At 37.5% G+C, this 22,671-nt stretch overlaps 1 protein-coding gene and 1 long non-coding RNA gene across 2 annotated transcripts in view; both read left to right on the top strand.

The window, feature by feature from the left end:
* The window catches only part of LOC113466492 (tropomodulin), a 33,947-nt gene extending 18,086 nt beyond the window's left edge, over positions 1-15,861 (top strand). The window contains exons 3-6 of the mRNA XM_026821952.1: positions 726-880; positions 2,593-2,689; positions 4,617-4,764; positions 15,082-15,861. Of these exons, the coding sequence (XP_026677753.1) occupies positions 726-880; positions 2,593-2,689; positions 4,617-4,764; positions 15,082-15,158 (477 nt within the window). The 3' untranslated portion in view covers positions 15,159-15,861. The remainder of the gene's footprint in view (positions 1-725; positions 881-2,592; positions 2,690-4,616; positions 4,765-15,081) is intronic.
* On the top strand, positions 11,596-12,014 carry LOC113466493. The gene is made up of 2 exons (XR_003390877.1): positions 11,596-11,735; positions 11,879-12,014. It is a non-coding gene; the product is annotated as an uncharacterized LOC113466493 (long non-coding RNA).
* Positions 15,862-22,671: the final 6,810 nt, after the last annotated feature.

The raw sequence follows: 22,671 nt of genomic DNA, 5'->3' as shown, positions 1-22,671 counted from the left end.
CTTGTTAATGTAAGTTTTTCACTAAAAAGCTAAGTATTCAGTATTCACTTTCAAAAAATATTGCGTAAGTTGGCTTTTGCAAGTCACTTGCTTCTATAGGTACACACAGGAAAGTCTTTTGCACAAGCCAACTTGTCCAAAATTATTGCTAGTGTATTTGGCTCACCTGACCTGAGGCTTCTGTGCTTTCGGTAAAAATTGCATAATGCTATTGCTAAAGAATGTTTCCTCAACAAGAGCACCTTTTTCATCTTGTTTGTTTGATAGGGGTTTCACTCTCCATTAGTGATGGGTTTTTCACCCTCCATTAGTGAGGGGGGTTTCACCCTCCATTAGTGAGGGGGTTTCACCCTCTATTAGTGATGGGTTTTTCACCCTCCATTAGTGAGGGGGGTTTCACCCTCCATTCGGCGACAAGCTAGGTACCCTCTTCACATTAACGTCACCCAGACTGAGTTAGGCCGGGAAAAGCCAGCAGCCACGTTACTTCCAATAGGGATCCATTGAGAACTGACTGTTATTTGTAGTGATTTTTTTATTTACTTGATTGATTAATTACAAATTTTCATCAATTACTGGTTTCTTAAAATTAAATTGATCCCAAGGGCTGGGTAAACCTAGACCCTTGGCAAATTTAGTGTACCTGAAGGCATGTGATGTGTTCCAATCCCAAATTTCTCGATTTCTTATTTACTTGATTGGTTTCTTACATATCACTATTCCAGAACGTGTCCGATGAGAAGATGGAGCAACTGTTCAAAGCACTCCCGGATAACACTCACCTGGAAGTCCTCTCATTGGCTAACACAGCCCTTACCGATAAAACTGCATTCAAACTAGCCGAGGCCCTTGAGAAAAGTAGCACTCTGCGAGTTATCAAGTGAGTTTTTAGGCTGAGTTTTTTTTTATTATTACTACTTTTAAAAGAGGTTTGATAGAGGGAACAGATCTCATCATACCGAAATCGAAAAGAGGACAGGATTGGAGAGGAGCAACTGTTCCTAGAACGATAATCTCTGTAGGATAAGCTAACCTTATCTGTGTAGGACTGTAGGATAAAGTTCGCCCCGGGCGTTTTTTTTTTTTTTTTTTTTTTTTTTTTTTTAAGAGGTTTGATAGAGGGAACAGATCTTATCATACCGAAATCGAAAAGAGAACAGGATTGGAGAGGGGCAACTGTTCCTAGAACGATAATCTCTGTAGGATAAGCTAACCTCATCTGTGTAGGACTGTAGGATAAAGTTTGCCCCGGGCGGGAATCGAACCCGTGGTCTACCGTTTACAAGGCAGGCCGCGTCCCTTTTATTGTAGGGCGTTCGGGCCTTGAATTTCGGATCAAAGAGCAGAAATTCAATTATTGGGGGCAGTAAAGGCCTTTACTTTAAGTAACTCAAGTACTTTTCTATTTTTTTTTATTATTTTTAACTAAATTTTACTCTACCGTTTACAAGGCAGGCCGCGTCCCTTTTATTGTAGGGCGTTCGGGCCTTGAATTTCGGATCAAAGAGCAGAAATTCAATTATTTGGGGCAGTAAAGGCCTTTACTTTAAGTGACTCAAGAACTTTTCTATTTTTTTTGTTATTATTTTTTAACTAAATTTAATAATATGTTGTCTTCATGCATGCTGGTATTGCATGCCTACCACTTTAGTTGTTCATCATGGGTTTACAATCATGAAATTGATTTTATCTTACAAAGACTGGTGTTTTTTTTTTTCTTATAAAATAAGTATGAAAATACAAACAAAATACCTACCTGTTTTTTTTTTTTGTATTGTAATTTTTATTCTCTCTATTACATAACTTTTTTCTCCAACATGAACTCTTTCCTTGTACTTGCAATGGAAAAAGGATCTGGGATATGTCCCTTGCTAACCATGGATTTCTAATCCTTCAATTTTTAATTTTATTTCCAGACATCGTCAAAAACAACAACCAGCACCATGTCCACACCTGCCAAGCTGTACGGGAAAGACATAAGCGAGTATGATGAAATTGATGTCGAGTCTCTGTTGTCACAACTGTCGGCGGAAGAAATCAGCATTTTGGCCAAAGAAGTAGATCCAGATGTAAGTGTGTTTACAGTGTGTAAAACTGCACCTGGCATGAAAAATGTAAATAAACAGAAGTTGGGCTACCTTTGTATCATAAAAGCTACCTTTGTTTGAGTTAGGTACTTAAAGTGAGATAGTAGGGGGGGATAGAGAGTCTTAGAGAAAGGAAGAGAGAAAAAAGAAAGAGAATGAGAGTGTCAGTATGTACTTGAGTTTGAGCCCCTGTTAAATACCCTACCTTGTCACAACTGTCGGCGGAAGAAATCAGCATTTTGGCCAAAGAAGTAGATCCAGATGTAAGTGTGTTTACAGTGTGTAAAACTGCACGTGGTGTGAAAAATGTAAATAAACAGAAGTTGGGTGATTTTTCTAACATCACAACTGGTGAAGCATTCTTAAACCAGGTTTAACCTTGTCATCAACATAAAATGGGTTTGCTAGGTGCTGGTACCCAGCCAGAACCTTGTAGATGTACAACCAGTGATCCTATTAATATTTGTACTTGAATTTCATGCTCTCATAATAATATGTTGCCCAGTCTGGAGACGAACAACATTAGTCCGGTCGGAATAGTGAGACTTGTCAAATCCCTGCTTGTGCAGAGGGTGATTGAAGAGTTCAGGGCGTCCAATCAGGTAAATTGAACCGTGATATTAGTTCGATCGGAATAGGTCGAAGGATTGAATGATTATGGAAGCTGTCGCCAAAAAATTTGGCCTTAAATAGCGGCCGAACCGTACATTTCTCGACGTCTGGCTCGCGGACACTTTTGATCATCATTAATTATGAAAGCTGTGTGCAAAAATTTGAGCGACCTGTGGCTAAAGGTAAAGTCGTGAGAAGCGCTAGTTTCTTTTAAGCTTTTTCCCTGTTGTATTGCTATAAAATAGCGGAACTTTGGTCCGGAATAACGGCCGAACCGTACCTTCTGGAGACAGGGCCCAAGGATATTTTTGATCTACATAATATTTTATCGTATCTCTGTGCTAAGTTCGAGTGACATTGGCTGAAATCTAAAGGCCTGAGCATTGCGAACTCTTTTTGAGTTTTTTCAAAGATTTGGCGTTAAATGGCGGCCGAACTGTACATTTCTCGAGGTCCGGCCCGCGGACACTTTTGATCATCATTAATTATGGAAACTGTCTGCAAAATTTGAGCGACCTCTGGCAAGGTAAAGTCGTGAGAAGCGTTAGTTCCTTTTGAGCTTTTTCCGTGTATAGCCCTAAATAGGGAAACTTTGGTTCGGAATAACGACCAAAGGGTACCTTCTGGAAACAGGGCCCAATTATATTTTTGATCTACATAATTTATCGAATCTCTGTGCCAAGTTCAAGCGACTTTGGCTGAAATCTAAAGGCGAACTCTTTTCAAGCTTTTTGAAACATTTGGCGGCAATTTCCTTTTTCGAAAAGTCCAGTGTGATGCTAATCCATCAACAGAAGTCAAGAAAGTATCACAGATTTTTTTAATCGACGTTTCATAAAAGGAAATTGCCGCGCCTAGTCAGTACAAAGGTTCATATACACTGTACCAGTTCAGAAGCCATGACAATGAAAAATTGCTGTAATAAAAAGCTGTCACAAATGAGCAGTGACCAGTGTTATTATTGGGTTAGTTTAAACAATAACAGGAGCTTTCACTAAATGAGCAGTGACCAGTGTTATTATTGGGTTAGGTTAAACAATAAAAGGAGCTTTCACTAAATGAGCAGTGACCAGTGTAATAGGGTTAGATTAAACATAAAAAGAAGCTTTCTTTTTCACTGTTGTGGCTTCTGAATAATTACCTCTTTAAGTACTTATTTTCTACTTCTGCTAACCATTTCTCCTTTTCTCTACCCATTGCAGGACAGTTTACTTCCGCCAGATCAGAGGTGTAGTTACGAGTGTGATAAAAGTCCCACAGGTCCATTGAATCGGAAAAAGCTCATCCAGCACATTAACAAGCAAGCCCTGGAAACCCCAGACCAGCCCGAAGCCAAACCCTATGTACCTGGAGTTGTCCGAGGCAAGAAGGTAAGTGATGAACATCAAGTGGGGTACCCAAAAATATCTGTAAATACAAAAACATAGGTAGGACATGAAAGGAGCTCAGAGATTATTTTTGGGCTCCCAACGGGCTTTAACACAAGCCCCTATCCTGCACAGCCAAAGAGAGTAAGTGGGATTATCCATGTTTAGGTTTAAACTGAAGTAAAGCCAGTGGCAATAGCTCATTCAATTCACCAGTTCCTAATGGATTACTGACTTTGGTTCGGAATAACGACCAAAGGGTACCTTCTGGAAACAGGGCCCAATTATATTTTTGATCTACATAATTTATCGAATCTCTGTGCCAAGTTCAAGCGACTTTGGCTGAAATCTAAAGGCGAACTCTTTTCAAGCTTTTTGAAACATTTGGCGGCAATTTCCTTTTTCGAAAAGTCCAGTGTGATGCTAATCCATCAACAGAAGTCAAGAAAGTATCACAGATTTTTTTAATCGACGTTTCATAAAAGGAAATTGCCGCGCCCTACCCTGTATAAATCGCTTACTAAAATTTTTCTTTTTCCTCTTCACACAGAGATCCTCAGTCCTGGGTAACAAGATCGAGATGGAGATCACCAAACTGGTTGAAGCCAACCCCACCCTGCTGCGCCTTGGTCTACACCTTGAATATAACGACGCACGTCACCGCATAGCCACCCATCTGCAGAGAAACATCGATAGGAGTAAGTTAACTTTAGTGTCCTTAACAGTTCATACATACTATGTGAAATCTCTATATCTTAATATCTGAGAAATAATGTCCTAGCAACAAAACCATATATCTTCATTATTTCTTACCGTTTCATTTGCCTTGCCGTAGTACTTATGTTGGATTTACAGGTTTGCACGCTCAAGCCATTTGCACAAAACTGTGAGAGGAACATAGAAAAAGTTTTTTTTTCTTTTGCCTGCGTTCACACGCTACGATTCACTTGCGCAAGACAGTTTGTTCAAATGACTTTAGCGTGCAAATGCAAACCCACCTTTATATCCTAACTATGTACCTAATTGTAATGTAAACTTGTTGATCTTACAGTTAGCAGCAAGCTCCTCACCCATCGACTGGAGGAAATTAATACCTATGTGCTTTCTGTGTCCTCTAGTGTTAGTTACTTTTTTTTTGTAGTATTCAAACGGGCCCTTCTTGCAGTTTTCAACTGATATTCATTAATGTATTGTACTCTCACCATGTTACAGTATATTACTTTCCCAAGGTGAAATCAATCTGCATTATTTCTCCATTGTTAATACGAGTGATGCTGCAGAATTGCAATTAATTGAGGCATTCCAGCTCTTATTTCAGCGTTTGTGAATCAACTGTCAGTTCTTCTATCAAATATGTAGTACGATAGTTTCTACTTCTAAATTTATACTAACGTCTAGCCAAGGTTAGGTTATTTGCTGACCAAGAAGGTTAATAAAAAATAGAATAATGCACCGAGCCTGTGCCTGTGCATTACGAATACACATACAGAGATACAGCGGTGTCATTCACAGGTAATTGAATGTGAATGTTGTTCTGAATGAAAGTACTTTTTTGACACACTATGGATTGTGACCCTGTGATTTTATATTTCAGTGTGCCTCCCCTGGATATGACCCAAGCCTTTTTGTTTCCAGCGATACCCCTGTGAACTGAGCCTTCAAGCCCGATTTACACTAGCCCCATGTTTAACACAGATACTGATATTTGTCACGATAAGACCTCAGTAGTTCTGTTACAGTTCCCCCTATCAAAAGAACACAGATACTGATATTTGTCACGATAAGACCTCAGTAGTTCTGTTACAGTTCCCCCTATCAAAAGACTTATCGGGTTTTAAAGCAAAATTTGTAGACAAAGTAACATCACACGTGGTCTATACCGCAAAAATCTAGCCAACATGATTATTTTGTGGTGAATTAAGGCCTTAGCAATTCTTTGGGGGTTACCGAGAGGTGAGAGTAATAACAAATCAGGCTGGTGTAAATCGGGCTTTATTTTTGTTGTAGATGTTTGTTTTATGTGAGTTTATATAATGTGAAAAATAACCTGGTGATAACCTTGCTCCCTCTTTTTCTTTCAGTACGGAAAATTGACTTGTTTTCTCCCCCATAAACCCTCGCTTTCTTGAAAATGAAAATCTGAGTTTGTCTTTTGTCTAACAGTCTTGAAAAAATAGATTTTTGAACTTTCATGTATTATTAACAATTTGGATCGATTTTTGGAGGACAATGTCAAAAGCTTTTTTTTAGTCCATCAATCCTCCCGGAATCATTTTGAAATGTGAGCGAAGTCTCAAATTTTTACGATAGACAAAATCCGGATTTGGCAGGATATTTTCCTTTTTGTTAGCTTTTTTAAGCTTGATAAAGAGGCAAAGATTTTTGTTTTTAAGAAAGGAAGTGAGGTTTATTTCAGAGTATTAGCAGTAGTTTCTAATGTGAATAACATTTCTATTTTTTCTAGTCCTTGTTAGGCATAGATCTGATATTCCTTTGTTGTGCTGTATTTACTCCTTGAAACAAAGTATTACTCCAGTCTGGAGACGAACAACATTAGTCCGGTCGGAATAGTGAGACTTGTCAAATCCCTGCTTGTGCAGAGGGTGATTGAAGAGTTCAGAGCGTCCAATCAGGTAAATTGAACCGTGATATTAGTCCGATCGGAATTGGTCGAAGCGCTGCATAATTATTAATTACGGAAGTTTCAAGTTTATCAAAGATTTGGCGTTAAATAGCGGCCGAACCGTACAGTTCTCGAGGTCCGGCCCGCGGACACTTTTGATCATTATTAATTATTTAAGCTGTCTTCAAAATTTGAGCTACCTGAGGCTAAAGCTAAAATCGTGAGAAGCGCTAGTTCCTTTTGAACTTTTTCCTGTATAGCTATTCTAAAGGCGAACTCTTTTTGAGCTTTTTCAAAGATTTGGCGGCCATTTCCTTTTTTGAATCGACGTTTTAAAAAGGAAATTGCCGCGCTGATTTACCAATTTGAAAACAGATTTACCATTAGGAAAGAGGCTTTATCATCATTAGAAAATGGTGGGAGCCCATTAGAAATTGGTGATATAAAGCCTTTAAATCTTCTGAAAAAAAAAGAAGGAAAATCTTATTTGTACAAAACACAGGAGTAGGATAAAAACAACTATATTGTTGTTCTGTCCCTCCCCTTTCCGTTGATATTTTCCCTAGTTAGCAAGAAATCTTCAGTTAGGAGGGTATAATGACATAGAGGACATAGGGAGTAGGAAAAGGGGGCCATTATGACGTCACTGTTTTCCTGAAGGACCCATTAACCTCAATTCAAGAAAACGCCTCAAGTATGGCGTTACTACGTTTTGTCTCTTTTTTTACTTATCTTGAACTTTTTCTTCCTTTGACTTGTGGGAGAAGTTTCTTTACGTCTTGTTTATATGTGTCTAGTATTTTCCTTTGTCTTTGTAGTATTATAAATTTGATGGCACATTCGTTCTCTTTTGACAAAATATTTGATGGCAAATTCGAGGAAATTAGGCTGTATGTCGTCTGTCAGTTCTTCTATCAAATATGTAGTACGATAGTTTCTACTTCTAAATTTATACTAACGTCTAGCCAAGGTTAGGTTATTTGCTGACCAAGAAGGTTAATAAAAAATAGAATAATGCAGCGAGCCTGTGCCTGTACATTACGAATACAGATACAGAGATACAGCGGTGTCATTCACAGGTAATTGAATGTGAATGTTGTAATCAAATAATCAGGAATGTCGTCTGCGGAATGATGAATGTCAATATTACCCCTTCAATCCACCCCCACTGTTTTCTATCAATATCCAACCAAAAGACACAGTTGCATAGAATGGGTTTTGAGTTGGCTTCATCGATTTTGCTTATTTGACTCCGAGATCTCCAAGCCCGTCACTTGAAAGGCTATTGAAAGTTTTTGTAATTAATATGTCTCAGATATCTTACTTGGATATCACAAACATGTCCTAACACTGTGAGATAGGTGCCATGCCTATGTCACATGCACGGAAAGCAAAGCAAGCCGTGTATTCAATTTTTATGCAACTGTGCCCTGTGTCATGGATTTGTTCCTTTTTAGAGGCGGGCTTTTTAGGGCTGCAACTTGATTTATTTTGTGCCCATTTTTGAATTCCCCAATGTCATTATTCTAAGCTTGCCTATTTCCTACAATCCTACCCCCCTTTTTTTTCATTTTATTTTCTTTGTCTCCATTCCTTTTGAATCTCTTTTTTTCTCTTGTGGTTTGTTTTGTGACCCCCATTTCCATTCGTTGTGTGTTCGTGTTCATTTTCTCGTACACCCTGTAATTCCAGGAAGAGAGGAGGAGTATCAGCAGACGCATTCCGGGCAAAGTGCGGCCACCACTTGATCTATGATCCACCCTGTAAAATGTCCTCCCCCTAGTATCATCCCTAAAATTTCCCTTCTCCCTATTTTTACTCTCTCTTTTTTATACTCTTTGTTTCTTTTGTATCTTTCTTTCCTTTATCTTGTTTCTTTCCTCCTCTTTCTCTTGTCTCTTTCTTTCCTTTTCTTTCATCTTGCCCTCTTCACTGAATACTCTCCTATTAATCCTGAATGTCCTAAAAAAATTATCATCCCTTCTTCGTCAACAACACAAGCCACATATACCCCTGTGTTATTTCTTATTTATATGTATGTTACTTACCTGCGACCTTTTTTTCTTTTTTGTCTCCCCCCCATAATCCACCACCACCGTTTCCTCCACTTTCTTCTCTAAATCCGCCATCTTTGTTTTCTAAAAAAAACCTCCTCCCCTGTTTTCAAAATGGCGCAGTAAGAAAAAACCTCGAGCAAAAGCTCAAGTTCAAATATTTCACCAACAACTACTACCGACAGACCTACTCGTCGAGTTCTCCCCCGCAGAGGCCCCCGCGAACGAAGAAGGTGCAACCGGCCCCTCAACTGATGCCTGTACAGTAGTTGAAAGTCTGAAGGTATTGTGCAACGGCCCCCCGTCTTCTTTCCCTGGAGAGAGTAAAAAGCAAGCCTTTTATGACTTACCAGGCAATTCACTTTACTAAATCATAGAGGCAGAATTATTTCACAGGGAAACTCCATTGTCTTAACAAAATTTGAAATTGATGTTAGGGATTTTTTTTTTCTTCTGTGATTTGTTAATCCTTGGCCTAAACGTTGGATTAGGTTCAAGGTAAGAAGAGTGTCCTCGGGACTAAAGAGATATTAGAATATGGTAAAATTCTTGGTCTTTCGACTGGTACTCACTCTGTCATGTCACATAATTTTCAGATTGTCTAAACTCCATTGTCTTAACAAAATTTGAAATTGATGTTAGGGATTTTTTTTTTCTTCTGTGATTTCTTAATCCTTGGCCTAAACGTTGGATTAGGTTCAAGGTAAGAAGAGTGTCCTCGGGACTAAAGAGATAGAATATGGTAAAATTCTTAGTCTTTCGACTGGTACCCATTCTGTCATGTCACATAATTTTCAGATTGTCTAAACTTAACTTTGTCTTTCAATCTTCCTTAATCTAATGTCGCCCTATAGCCCTACTTTTTCATTTCGTTGCCGCTGGGCGTTGTTATTTTTGTTCTAATTATTTATCGTGTGAAGTTGTTTACTCTCCTACCTTATGTTTGAATATTACAGGGTGTCCCCACAGGTAATGCAAAGCCCTATGAGACGTGTGCATACTAACCTACAACGTTTGAGATAATGTTTTCTGTTTGTCATTTTAATTAATATCATATCACTCTAAATGTGTTGAGGGTCTTTCTCGGAATTTTGACTGTTTTGAAAATGAGGTTTAACAAAAATTCAAACAAGAAAGGAAATTAAGAAATGGACTTACAATAAAATATGATAATCGTAATTCACCTATTAGTTTTCAAAGTTTATAAGCGTCAACTTTCCATGAATGGCCCTGTATTTAATTATTTCGTCTAATAATGTTTTCAAATTTTCAGTGTGTTTCTACTTTCTACTAACAAAATCATTATTTTATTCTTCTTAATTGTCATGCTTAACTTTATTTAATACGAAGTCAACCCTTAAACTAGAGTAAATGCAGTTCAATGGGTTTGAAATGTGGGTTTCGCCACTTAAAAATGTGGTATTCCCCACTTAAAAATGTGGGATTCCCCACTTGAAAATGTGGGTTTCCCCGCTTAAAAATGTGGGCTTCCCCACAAAAGACCCAAAAGGAGGTTTACTTGCAGCCTCTGGTGACTTAAATATCGATGGTTACCTTAGGTTTTATTTATCGTGTGAAGTTGTTTACTCTCCTACCTTATGTTTGAATATTACAGGGTGTCCCCACAGGTAATGCAAAGCCCTATGAGACATGTGTATACTAACCTACAACGTGTGAGATAATGTTTTCTGTTTGTCATTTTAATTAATATCATATCACTCTGAATGTGTTGTGGGGTCTTTCTCGGAAATTTGACTCTTTGAAAATAAGGTTTAACAAAAATTCAAACAAGAAAGAAAATTAAGAAATGGACTTACAATAAAATATGATAATCGTAATTCACCTATTAGTTTTCAAAGTTTATAAGCGTCAACTTTCCATGAATGACCCTGTATTTAATTATTTCGTCTAATGTTTTCAAATTTTCAGTGTGTTTCTACTTTCTACTAACAAAATCATTATTTTATTCTTCTTAATTGTCATGCTAACTTTATTTAATACGAAGTCAACCCTTAAACTAGAGTAAATGCAGTTCAATATATTTGAAATGTGGGTTTCGCCACTTAAAAATGTGGGATTCCCCACTTGAAAATGTGGGTTTCCCCCCTTGAAAACGTGGGATTCCCCACTTGAAAATGTGGGATTCCCCACTTAAAATGTGGGATTCCCCACTTGAAAATGTGGGTTTCCCTACTTAAACATGTGGATTTCCCCGCTTAAAAATGTGGGCTTCCCCACAAAAGACCCAAAAGGAGGTTTACTTGCAGTTGGGTTTCTGCTATCCTGTCTTCCTTCTCTCTTCGATTTCGGGACGATAAGACCATAGCAGTTACAGTTCCCTCTGTCAAACCCCTTCAAAAAAATGTACATGTACGAAGAAGTAACTACTTGAATAAGTGCATGATAAGCTTTCAACTTATTGTTTCGTTACAAATTTTCAACAGTAAATGGTTTCTCCAAATTAAATTAATCCCAAGGGCAAAGTAAACCTAGACTCTTGACGATGAGTGAGAAAATAACGCTTTACTCTTCTATCTGAGTCCGTGAGATACTCTTGGAGTCTTGGTCGAGGAATTTGGGGTTTAAAACCCACTGAACGGCGTTTTCCAGTGAAGCGTTCCCTAATTTCGAAGCAATCCCATTTCTCAATTTGGCCCTCAGTCGTCGAGAAAATATCTTTGTTTGAGTTTCCACTTGTTGTTTCTGCTACACTTTCTACCTACTCACCCTTTTTTAAGAACACGATTTCAAGATCTTTTTTTTTCCATTAAATTCTTTCACATTGACTTGTGAATTATTTAAAATTTTCACAGAAGCACGGAAGTTTTTAGATTTTTCAAGAAGGTTCAGTCGTCGGGCTTTTTTCGTGTGGAGATTTGAGTATCTCTTGTATTTTTGTTAAATTTTAAGAGCGCCTCTAGCTTCTCAAGAGGTATTCTTCTTGTAATGAGAGATGTACCTCGTATACTGAATAACGCTTCTAAGTTTTCAGGTAGATTGTTCCTCTTTGATTAATACATCTCATCTTGAAATCGTGTTCTTCTTGTTTTAAAACAACTAAACCACGTGTTTTTTCTGTGTGACAACTTTCGTTTAGTGTGACATGACAGCATCTCAATTTGGAGAGAGTTTCAGGTAGATTGTTCCTCTTTGATTAATATATCTCATCTTGAAATCGTGTTCTTCTTGTTTTAAAACAACTAAACCACGTGTTTTTCTGTGTGACAACTTTCGTTTAGTGTGACATGACAGCATCTCAATTTGGAGAGAAGGTCCGATTATAGTTGTTGCACACCTGTTGAAAAGCTCGGTTAGTGACTGTTACAAACAAAAGCACCTACAAATTCGGGTACAAAAATGGTAATTCAACGTCCAAAAACCTATGATAACAAGCGTCAACAGCAAAAAAACTTATTCATTTACTATCTACATAGATGACCCCACTGCACTCGGAATATCGAATTTGGGGCAGTAATGTGTCCATTCTCGCTCAGTTGACAAGAGACACATTACGAACTGGGCATGCTATGACACAGACAGATCAATTCCTTTTCCATTATTTTCCAGGTCCATTTCCATGGTAATTCCATTTCCTCTATTGTTATCCACTTTTTTTTCTCTATTTATGTAGTCTTTTTTGTTAGATATGGAAGGCCCCTCTTTAATACACTTTGATAATGTCCAAGTTTTGTGGACGATTTGTATATTCTACTTTTCTTTCAGTCTGCAGACAAGTGTAGGTTGGTTAAGATGGTCGCCTGTGCCGTTTAATCGGTAGGTATCCAGCCTTTGTCGTTACTTTACAGCAGCACACACAAAATGCTCACATTTAGATTTAGAATTTTGTACAAAATGCTGACAGTTGGATTTATAATTTTGTACAAAATACTCAAACTTTGAATTGGAATTTTTGTACAAAAGGCTGACAGATTTAGAATTTTTGTATGCACACATTAAAGTTTAGAATTTATGTACAAAATGCTTACCTTTGGATTTATAATTTTTGTACAAAATGGTCACCATTTAACTTCAAAATGCTCACATTTAGATTTAGAATTTTGTACAAAATGCTGACAGTTGGATTTATAATTTTGTACAAAATACTCAAACTTTGAATTAGAATTTTTGTACAAAAGGCTGACAGATTTAGAATTTTTGTATGCACACATTAAGGTTTAGAATTTATGTACAAAATGCTTACCTTTGGATTTATAATTTTTGTACAAAATGGTCACCATTTAACTTTAACAATTTTCAGCCTGTAAGTCAAATGGTAAAAAACCTTTTTTTTTTTTTTTTTTTTTTTTTTTTTTGAGCTTATATTGTACATACAGCATACAATTACAGGTTATATCGCAAGTTGTAGGTTTTACTTTTTTTATCGATATCTATGCATTTTATGAAATACTTTGGACTTTCGTTACCAAATCAATTTTCAGCCTGTAAATAAAATGGTGGTGATTAGTGATGCACAATTAGGTAAAAGGTTTGATATTATAATGATACTCTCAAAAGAGATTTATCAATTTATCAGAAAATTAAAATTACTTACTTTTACAAGTAATAGAAAGTGTCTATTGCTCTTTAGAATTGATTATTTATATTTATTTATTATTTATACAGATTAGCTGGTCTTAATTTAATGTTTTCTAATTCTAATATTTTCTTTCATTCCATTTATTACATGGTAATCTTGATTTGTATTTTTTGTTTCGCTTGCTAGTAATTTATGTTTGCTTTTATTTCAGGGTTGTTGGTTTATTTCAAGCTTTACTATTTTCTTGTAATCTTGATTTGTATTTTTTGTTTCGCTTGCTAGTAATTTATGTTTGCTTTTATTTCAGGGTTGTTGGTTTATTTCAAGCTTTACTCTTTTTTCCATTTTCGCTTCTCTGCTTTTATTAGCTTTCGCCATATTTATCAATTTTCTTCTTGTTTTTCATCTATGGTGCTTTTATTTAGATTTCTTTACTTCTCTATTTAACTTTTTCTTTTCTCAACTTTTTGGAATAGAGCTGCTTAACATTTTTTCTGCTTTTCTAGGTAAATTATGAATACATTTTTTATTTATTTTCTCTTGGTGGAAACAAGCTGTAGCAAATTTCGGAATTCGAAATCCAGACCTTGTAGATTTCCTAACATGGGAAATTTTGACCCATTCGCGGTCGTGCCCATTACTAGACCAAAATCCGTTTCAAAATTTGCTTCAGCTTGTAGGTTATTGTTTTCAATTGGTTATTTGATTTGTAGATAATACTTGTAAAATAATGTATTGGTGTACCTAAATAGCTATTAGATTAAGTCTTTCGTTAAGTCTATTTCTTTTTCAACTCTCTTGAAAAAGACCAAGGAAACCGATTCTTGCAAAATGCTAAAAATGGCATTTTTCTACAAGCAATTTTTCTTTTTTCAATCGAAAATCTTGAGAATACCACTTTCATTTCGCTGCTGTTTAGTTCAATTCCCTTTAGGGATGAGCTATTCATCTTATACCAACGGAACGTCAGAACTTTACGAAGTTTCGGTCGGGGTATTGTTTTATTATTTTTATTTATTTCGATATATTATGAAATTTTCTTCTTGTTTTTCATCTATGGTGCTTTTATTTAGATTTCTTTACTTCTCTATTTAACTTTTTCTTTTCTCAACTTTTTGGAACAGAGCTGCTTAACATTTTTTCTGCTTTTCTAGGTAAATTATAAATACATTTTTTATTTATTTTCTCTTGGTGGAAACAAGCTGTAGCAAATTTTAGAATTCGAAATCCAGACCTTGTAGATTTCTTAACATGGGAAATTTTGACCCATTCGCGGTCGTGCCCATTACTAATTAATTACTAGACTAAAATCCGTTTCAAAATTTGCTTCAGCTTGTAGGTTATTGTTTTCAATTGGTTATTTGATTTGTAGATAATACTTGTAAATGTATTGGTGTACCTAAATAGCTATTAGATTTAAGTCTTTCGTTAAGAGTATTTCTTTTTCAACTCTCTTGAAAAAGACAAAGGAACCCGATTCTCGGAAAATGCTAAAAATAGCATTATTTTGTCTAAAAGCTATGTTGCCGATCAGAGGTCAAAAAGTGTGTTTTTCCCAAACTAATAAGAAAATATACGAGTCTCTTTCTTTTTTCCATCGAAAATCTTGAGAATACCACTTTCATTTCGCTGCTGTTCAGTTCAATTCCCTTTAGGGATGAGCTATTTATCTTATACCAACGGAACGTCAGAACTTTACGAAGTTTTGGTGGGAATATTGTTTTATTATTTTTATTTATTTCAATGTATTATGGCGTTTTATTATTATGTTTAACCTTCCCCGTCTTTTTCTTCATTTCAGACCGGCTTCGAAGGATGGGTCATTTCTCTCGCACCTACACAGGTGGTTACGTTGTGCACCACAAGCACAGCATTTGAGCGGTCGTGCTGCCTCCGGCGGCGTCAAGATCGGCAAGAGTTTAACACAAATGTTTGTTTCGGGACTGTTCAACCTAACGAGTTTCTAATTCGTGCGCGCGCATGAAGTGTTCGGATCAAAAGATCACAGTGTTGTCAGATTTCAAGGAATCACAGCAGTGTTGTCAGAGGAGCAGAAAAGGGTTGCCGATCCTTGGGGGAATTCGAAATGAAGTAATCTGCCACAGAAAATAAGGAGATAAAAGCTAAGCCTTGATTTATTTGTGTGAAGTTTCAGATTCACTACTTCATAACACCTATGTTGCTTGAAATTATTTTTTATCATGTTTTAAATGTCCCCTATATCCTAGGTTTTGTAATTTGTTCCCTATCATCTAAATAAGACGAATCGATAGATTACCCCTTTAATGTAAAAAATCTGATTTTGTAAGATCTTTGTAGGCGTTCAATGTTTGATTTTAAAAACTGCTGTCTTTTTAGTCTTTAGGATATTTAAAGTGGATTTGTGCCTAAGTTAATTATTTTTTTATATTTATTCAACAAGTATGAATTTCTCTCACTTATCTACCATTTACGCCAATGCCAAAATGTATTGCAATGCTATCTCGAAAGCCTTTTTTATATTATACGTATTTTAAAATTTATAATTTTCGCTAAGGCTTCTATGATTTTTAGACTTTTTCAGAAAAAACTGAATTCAGGCTCTTTAATTAGGAAATAGCTTTATATCTTGGTTTTGAACAAGAAGAGTAATGTTTGGAAGACATTTTTAGGACTCTGAATAATTTTTAAGACGCATGTATCTATCCTTGAAGGAAAAAAAGAAAAAGAAAAAAAAACTTGTATCTACCTAAAATGAGAAACTTCCACAATTTTTCGTGTAAGAATTTCTTCCTTTACATTTCTTAAAGGACACTCTCCGTTCCCCAATATGTTTAGGGATCCCCAAACCCTCCTTATCCTTGAGTATCATTAGAAGAAACGAGTCGTCTGCGTTTCTTCGCTTCTGAAGAGACAGCAAAAGAAAAAAAAAAAAATGCGCTACTCGATTAAAGTAGCTATACTCAATTGTCCTCACGAGGCTGAGTGCACCCCGAACTCCAAGCACAGAGCCGAATAAAACCTCGGCCCCGCTGGGAATCGAACCCGGACCTCCTGCGTGCAAGCCTAGTGTGATACCCACTCGGCCACGGAGGTTGCTCTGCTCACTATTGAAATGATAGTCAATGCTAGCCTTTTTCACGTGAAATTTTTTGACCTGACTGGGATCAGAACTCGGGTCTCTCATGTGCCTGATGAGTGTCATAACTAGTAACATCTCATGCCATGACTTGTAAGAACAGTCATGGCACCTAGGTACCTACCTAGATAATAACAATAATAACATGAAAGTCGTACCTACTCGTACTCAAGTAGGTACCTTGTAGCAAGCTACCTTGTTTTGGTTAGAAATTTTCCGCCCTAACCGAGATTCAAACCAAGGACCTCCGGTTTGAGAGTTAGTGCTCTTGACCACACAGCTAACCTATAACTACATACGTAGGTTTATATTTGTACATAGGTATGTACATAAGTACCGCGGTTACGGTCCCACCATTTATTTTTCAACGCCAGATGTGAGTATACCTACAGCCTACAGCTAATTTTACAGTGCTTATTTACACCAAAACATTCCACGGGCAATAAAATGACAATATTGTTTCATACGGCAAAAATTCAAGAAAACACTGTTTTATTTATTTTATTTACAAAAACATCATACACATACAATATATAACGAAAATGCTCGAGCATCAGCAAATATGCAGCAGGCCATAAACACTGTTTTAGAACATTGAGGTTTTGGGAGAATTTTCAAAATGAAATCACACTTCATGATATTCAACATTATCAACATTTTTTTCATGTGAGATTTCATTCGAAATTTCTCAGTTAGAATTAGAATTCGACCATTGCATTGTATTAAATTAGAAATTAATATTGTTTTAATGACGGCTAACTGGCGTGAAGTCAACTTTTGTTTACATTTTCCCCCAAGGTGTAGTTTTAGTTTTACACTGTAGACCCACTTATGTACCCTACATCTGGGCTTACTTGCCTCGGTGGTGTAGTGGTCCAAGACTCGAGACACTACACTGATGAGTTTAGTTAAAAGTGTTAAAACGTACCTATAGAAAAGGAATTTTAGTTGAGTCACAAATGTTGTTCCCTGCATGCCTACTTAAGTAAGGTCAGCCATTGACTCTCCGACTGTCTGAGGTCTGTCAGACCGCCGCGCCGGAACGTGTATAGTGTAGCTTCCGACCTAGGCCTGTCAGGCGGTCTGAAGATTGAAGTCGGAATCTTTTTCCGCTACACACATTGGGTCGGTCTGCAGACAGTCGGAGCGTGAGTGGCCGACATAATAATGTTTACCTCAATAAATGTTATGACTTGACTTGGACTCGAACCAACGATCCACACTACTGGAGATTGGTTGAAACTGTTAAAAACTTTCATTTAGGTGTCCTCAAGTCTACCGTTAAGCTATGTCTACACATAGTCGACGGGCGTCGATCGATGAGGTCAATCTACATAATGTTGTCGAGGCAGTGTGGACGGTTTCAGTCGACATCGATCGACGGCCGTCGCCGACCTAGGCCTGTCAGGCGGTCTGAAGATTGAAGTCGGAATCTTTTTCCGCTACACACATTGGGTCGGTCTGCAGACAGTCGGAGCGGCCGACATAATAATGTTTACCTCAATAAATGTTATGACTTGACTTGGACTCGAACCAACGATCCACACTACTGGAGATTGGTTGAAACTGTTAAAAACTTTAATTAAGGTGTCCTCAAGTCTACCGTTAAGCTATGTCCACACATAGTCGACAGGCGTCCATCGATGAGGTGAATCTACATAATGTTGTCGAGGCAGTGTGGACGGTTTCAGTCGACATCGATCGACGGCCGTTACTCGTACTCAAGTAGGTACCTTGTAGCAAGCTACCTTGTTTTGGTTAGAAATTTTCCGCCCTAACCGAGATTCAAACCAAGGACCTGCGGTTTGAGAGTCAGTGCTCTTGACCACACAGCTAACCTATAACTACATACGTAGGTTTATATTTGTACAGAGGTATGTACATAAGTACCGCGGTCACGGTCACCATTTATTTTTCAACGCCAGATGTGAGTATACCTACAGCCTACAGCTGATTTTATAGTGCTGAAATTTACACCAAAACATTCCACGGGCAATAAAATGACAATATTGTTTCATATGGCAAAAATTCAAGAAAACATTGTTTTAGAACATTGAGGTTTTGGGAGAATTTTCAAAATGAAATCACACTTCATGATATCAACATTATCAACATTTTTTTCATGTGTGATTTCATTCGAAATTTCTCAGTTAGAATTAGAATTCGACCATTGCATTGTATTAAATTAGAAATTAATATTGTTTTCATGACGGCTAACTGGCGTGAAGTCAACTTTTGTTTACATTTTCCCCCAAGGTGTAGTTTTAGTTTTACACTGGAGACCCACTTATGTACCCTACATCTGGGCCTACTTGCCTCGGTGGTGTAGTGGTCAAGACTCAAAACACTACACTGATGAGTTTAGTTAAAAGTGTTAAAACGTATAGAAAAGGAATTTTAGTTGAGTCACAAATGTTGTTCCCTGCATGCCTACTTAAGTAAGGTCAGCCATTGACTCTCCGACTGTCTGAGGTCTGTCAGACCGCCGCGCCGGAACGTGTGTAGTGTGTAGCTTCCGACCTAGGCCTGTCAGGCGGTCTGAAGATTGAAGTCGGAATCTTTTTCCGCTACACACATTGGGTCGGTCTGCAGACAGTCGGAGCGGCCGACATAATATGTTTACCTCAATAAATGTTATGACTTGACTTGGACTCGAACCAACGATCCACACTACTGGAGATTGGTTGAAACTGTTAAAAACTTTCATTTAGGTGTCCTCAAGTCTACCGTTAAGCTATGTCTACACATAGTCGACGGGCGTCGATCGATGAGGTCAATCTACATAATGTTGTCGAGGCAGTGTGGACGGTTTCAGTCGACATCGATCGACGGCCGTCGCGCGTCGCGTCGACCATGTGTTCACACAGCTTTACCTTGCCAGACTGCTAGTTACGCCATTTTATGTTTTTCAGTACTTGAAGGGAAAAACTCAACAAGCTTTTTTGTATGCACACCAGCTGTTGTTTTTCCCTGTACTTACACTCGATGTGGTATGTTGTTGACATGGAATCTCAATTAAGTAATTAACAAGAGCTTTCGGTGTGTGAAGGTTACTGTGAAATTATAAGTACCTACCTATAGGTACTTATACTCTGCCTGCACTGTAAACATTATTAAATTTGGTGTAGGTAGATAGGTACATATGTACCTAATATTGATTGAACAGAATGTTCCTTTAGTTCGATTTATAGGTAGGAAGGTAGGTCAAATTCCTAGCACAAAAATAATATATAATAATCTTAAATTTGGTGTAGGTAGGAACCTACCTAATATTGATGAAGAAAGTTCCTTAATAATAATAATAATAATAGTGCTTATTTATACCTACTACTCGCATAGGACTGAATCCAGCAGTAAGTAGGCTACTACTATTATTGTGATCTCTTGGAGGGTTTCAGCAGTCATTATTGTGGTCAAATTCTCAAATTATATTGAGGATAAAATTCCATACCTCGGCTGGGATTGAGCCCACGCCCTCCTGTTTACCAGTCGAGCGCCTAGACCACTACACCACCGAGGCAGGTGAGGCAGTTGAGTTCCTTCAGTTCAATTTGTAGGTATAGTTCTAGGTCAAGTTCCAAGCCCCAAATAAAATGCTCCCCAACAATGGTTGGGTGGAAAAACTCTGCAATTGAATAACAAAGCACCTGGAATAAAAACCAATTTTTGAGCTAAATTCCCTTTAGGGATGGGCTATTTTTTTCTACTTCTTCTTCTTCTTCTTTTTTTTGTTTTTTTTCGTACCTTTCTCCCAAAGTTCATAAATAAAGCTAACCTATCACCAAGCTCAATTTCCTTCTTTTGATGTGCATTTGCATTTGCAAACGGTCCGTTTTTCATCGGGCTCTCTTGCAGAAATAACCCTGGAGGTAATAGTCTGTAATACTTCAGTGTTTGTATTACACATCACACCCCTCCATCCCTAGCTCTATAAATAGAGAATGAGTCCAGATGGGGCATGTTTAGATATAGTGTAATACACTTTGTGTTTGTATTACACATAGTCATCCCTATCCCAATGTTGCATTGTGACCCCGGGCCATCTTGTACCTTTCTCCCAAAGTTCATAAATAAAGCTAACCTATCACCAAGCTCAATTTCCTTCTTTTGATGTGCATTTTCAAACGGTCCGTTTTTCATCGGGCTCTCGCTATGCAGAAATAACCCTGGAGGTAGTAGTCTGTAATACTTCAGTGTTTGTATTACACATCACACCCCTCCATCCATCCCTAGCTCTATAAATAGAGAATGAGTCCAGATGGGGCATGTTTAGATATAGTGTAATACACTTTGTATTTGTATTACACATAGTCATCCCTATCCCAATGTTGCATTGTGACCCCGGGCCATCAGTAATCAGTATGATGGAAAACTCAAGATACTTTGTATACAGGATATGACAAAGTCTTTAACCTTGAAGGGGAAAAAAACTGCAAAGTTTGAACGGAGCGAAAACAAAGGCCGGCCATTCACTATCAGGTAGACCTGTCGACCTTATTATTGCAGACATACACTATTAGATGCTGCAATAATAAGTTTCTCAGGCGATCTGTCAAGTCTACGTGATAATGAATGGCCGGCCTAAAGTCCTGAGAGAAGTAAACTTTTTGTCGCCTTTTAAAAAGTATCAATGACGGCTGAACCAAAAACCTGTCAAGCTTCGGACCGAAACGCTTTGCCTGCAAAGTGTGAGCGACTTTGCCAACTCCTGAGGGACATCATTTTTATTTCTTTTGAGCTATTTCAGCACATGTTTGTGTACAGAATAACTTAAATATTAGGAGGCTGAATAGCGGCCGAACCGTACATTTCTCAACCTTGGGCCTGAAGAGACTTTTGATCTACATTTTATAAAGAACCTCTCTGCCAAGTTTGAACGACTTTTGGCGAAAACTAAAGTTCTGGGAAAAGTGAACGTTTTCGAGTTTACAAAACTTTTGTGTTGAGTAGCGGCCGAACCGTACATTTCTCGACCTTCGGCCCGAGGAGACTTTTGATCCACATTTTACAAAGAACCTCTCTGCCAAGTTTGAGCGACTTTTGAAGAAATAATCTCTTTGTCAGGATCACCCAGTAGTTATCGGTACCTTTTTATACATAGTACCGTTCGTGCGTTTGATCTTCTCTCTCTTTATCACCCTCTACCCTTCTCTTTCCTCCCACCCCCTCTCTGTTTTAAACTGAAATGTATCACTTTGATGGTTTGTTTCGTCCAACTGCATTCCTCTGATGATTCTATAGATAGATATTAGGTACCTACCTAATACCTATGTAGGTACCTTTTAGGATGCTAACTGGTGTATAATAGCACTGTCAATCTACATAGGTACCCACTTATTATGCATGTACCTACTATATTTATGTATCGATAGGTAAAATAGAAAATAGGTACCTACGCACGTATACAGTAGTGAAAAAGTCTATTAAAGAGGTGACATACTTTCCTTACCCATATGAAGTAGAAGCGAAAGTAATGTAATTTTCAATAGAACAGAATCCTCCCCAAATAGGACTGGAAAGTCCATTTCCTCTCCAGCTGTTTGAGTAGTGGAAAAGCGAAATCAGCAAAATTGATCAGCTCCCTAGGTAGATTACTTCAAGTAAAAAGAAGAGAGATGTTTTAAACTGAAATGTATCACTTTGATGGTTTGTTTCGTCCAACTGCATTCCTCTGATGATTCTATAGATAGATATTAGGTACCTATCTAATACCTACGTAGGTACTTTTTAGGATGCCAACTGGTGTATAATAGCACTGTCAAACTACATAGGTACCCACTTCTTATGCATGTACCTACTATATTTATGTATCGATAGGTAAAATAGAAAATAGGTATCTACGCATGTATACAGTAGTGAAAAGGTCTATTAAAGAGGTGTCATACTTTCCTTACCCATATGAAGTAGGAGCGAAAGTAATGTAATTTTCAATAGAACAGAAGATACCTTGTTTATCCTGCCCAAATAGGACAGGAAAGTCCATTTCCTCTCCAGCTGTTTGAGTAGTGGAAAAGCGAAATCAGCAAAATTGATTAGCTCCCTAGGTAGATTACTTCAAGTAAAAAGAAGAGAGAAGGAAGAAAAAAAAGAGAACAAGGAGAGAGAGAGAGAGAAGAAAAGGGGGGAGTTCTAGAATCGGAAAGCAAAGAGAGAGGAAGAGAAAAGAGAGATAAAGCAAAGGAGAGTGAAAGAATTAGAAAGGAAAGGAAAGAGAGAGAGAGAAAAAGAGAAAGAGAGAGAGAGAAAGAGAGAGAGAGAGAGAGAGAGAGAGAG

This window comes from Diaphorina citri, unplaced genomic scaffold (genome assembly GCF_000475195.1).
Source record: "Diaphorina citri unplaced genomic scaffold, Diaci psyllid genome assembly version 1.1 scaffold279, whole genome shotgun sequence".
Taxonomy (NCBI): Eukaryota; Metazoa; Arthropoda; class Insecta; order Hemiptera; family Psyllidae; genus Diaphorina; species Diaphorina citri.
The sequence above is the reverse complement of the archived record's forward strand: the minus strand, read 5'-3'. Positions and strand labels throughout refer to the sequence as shown.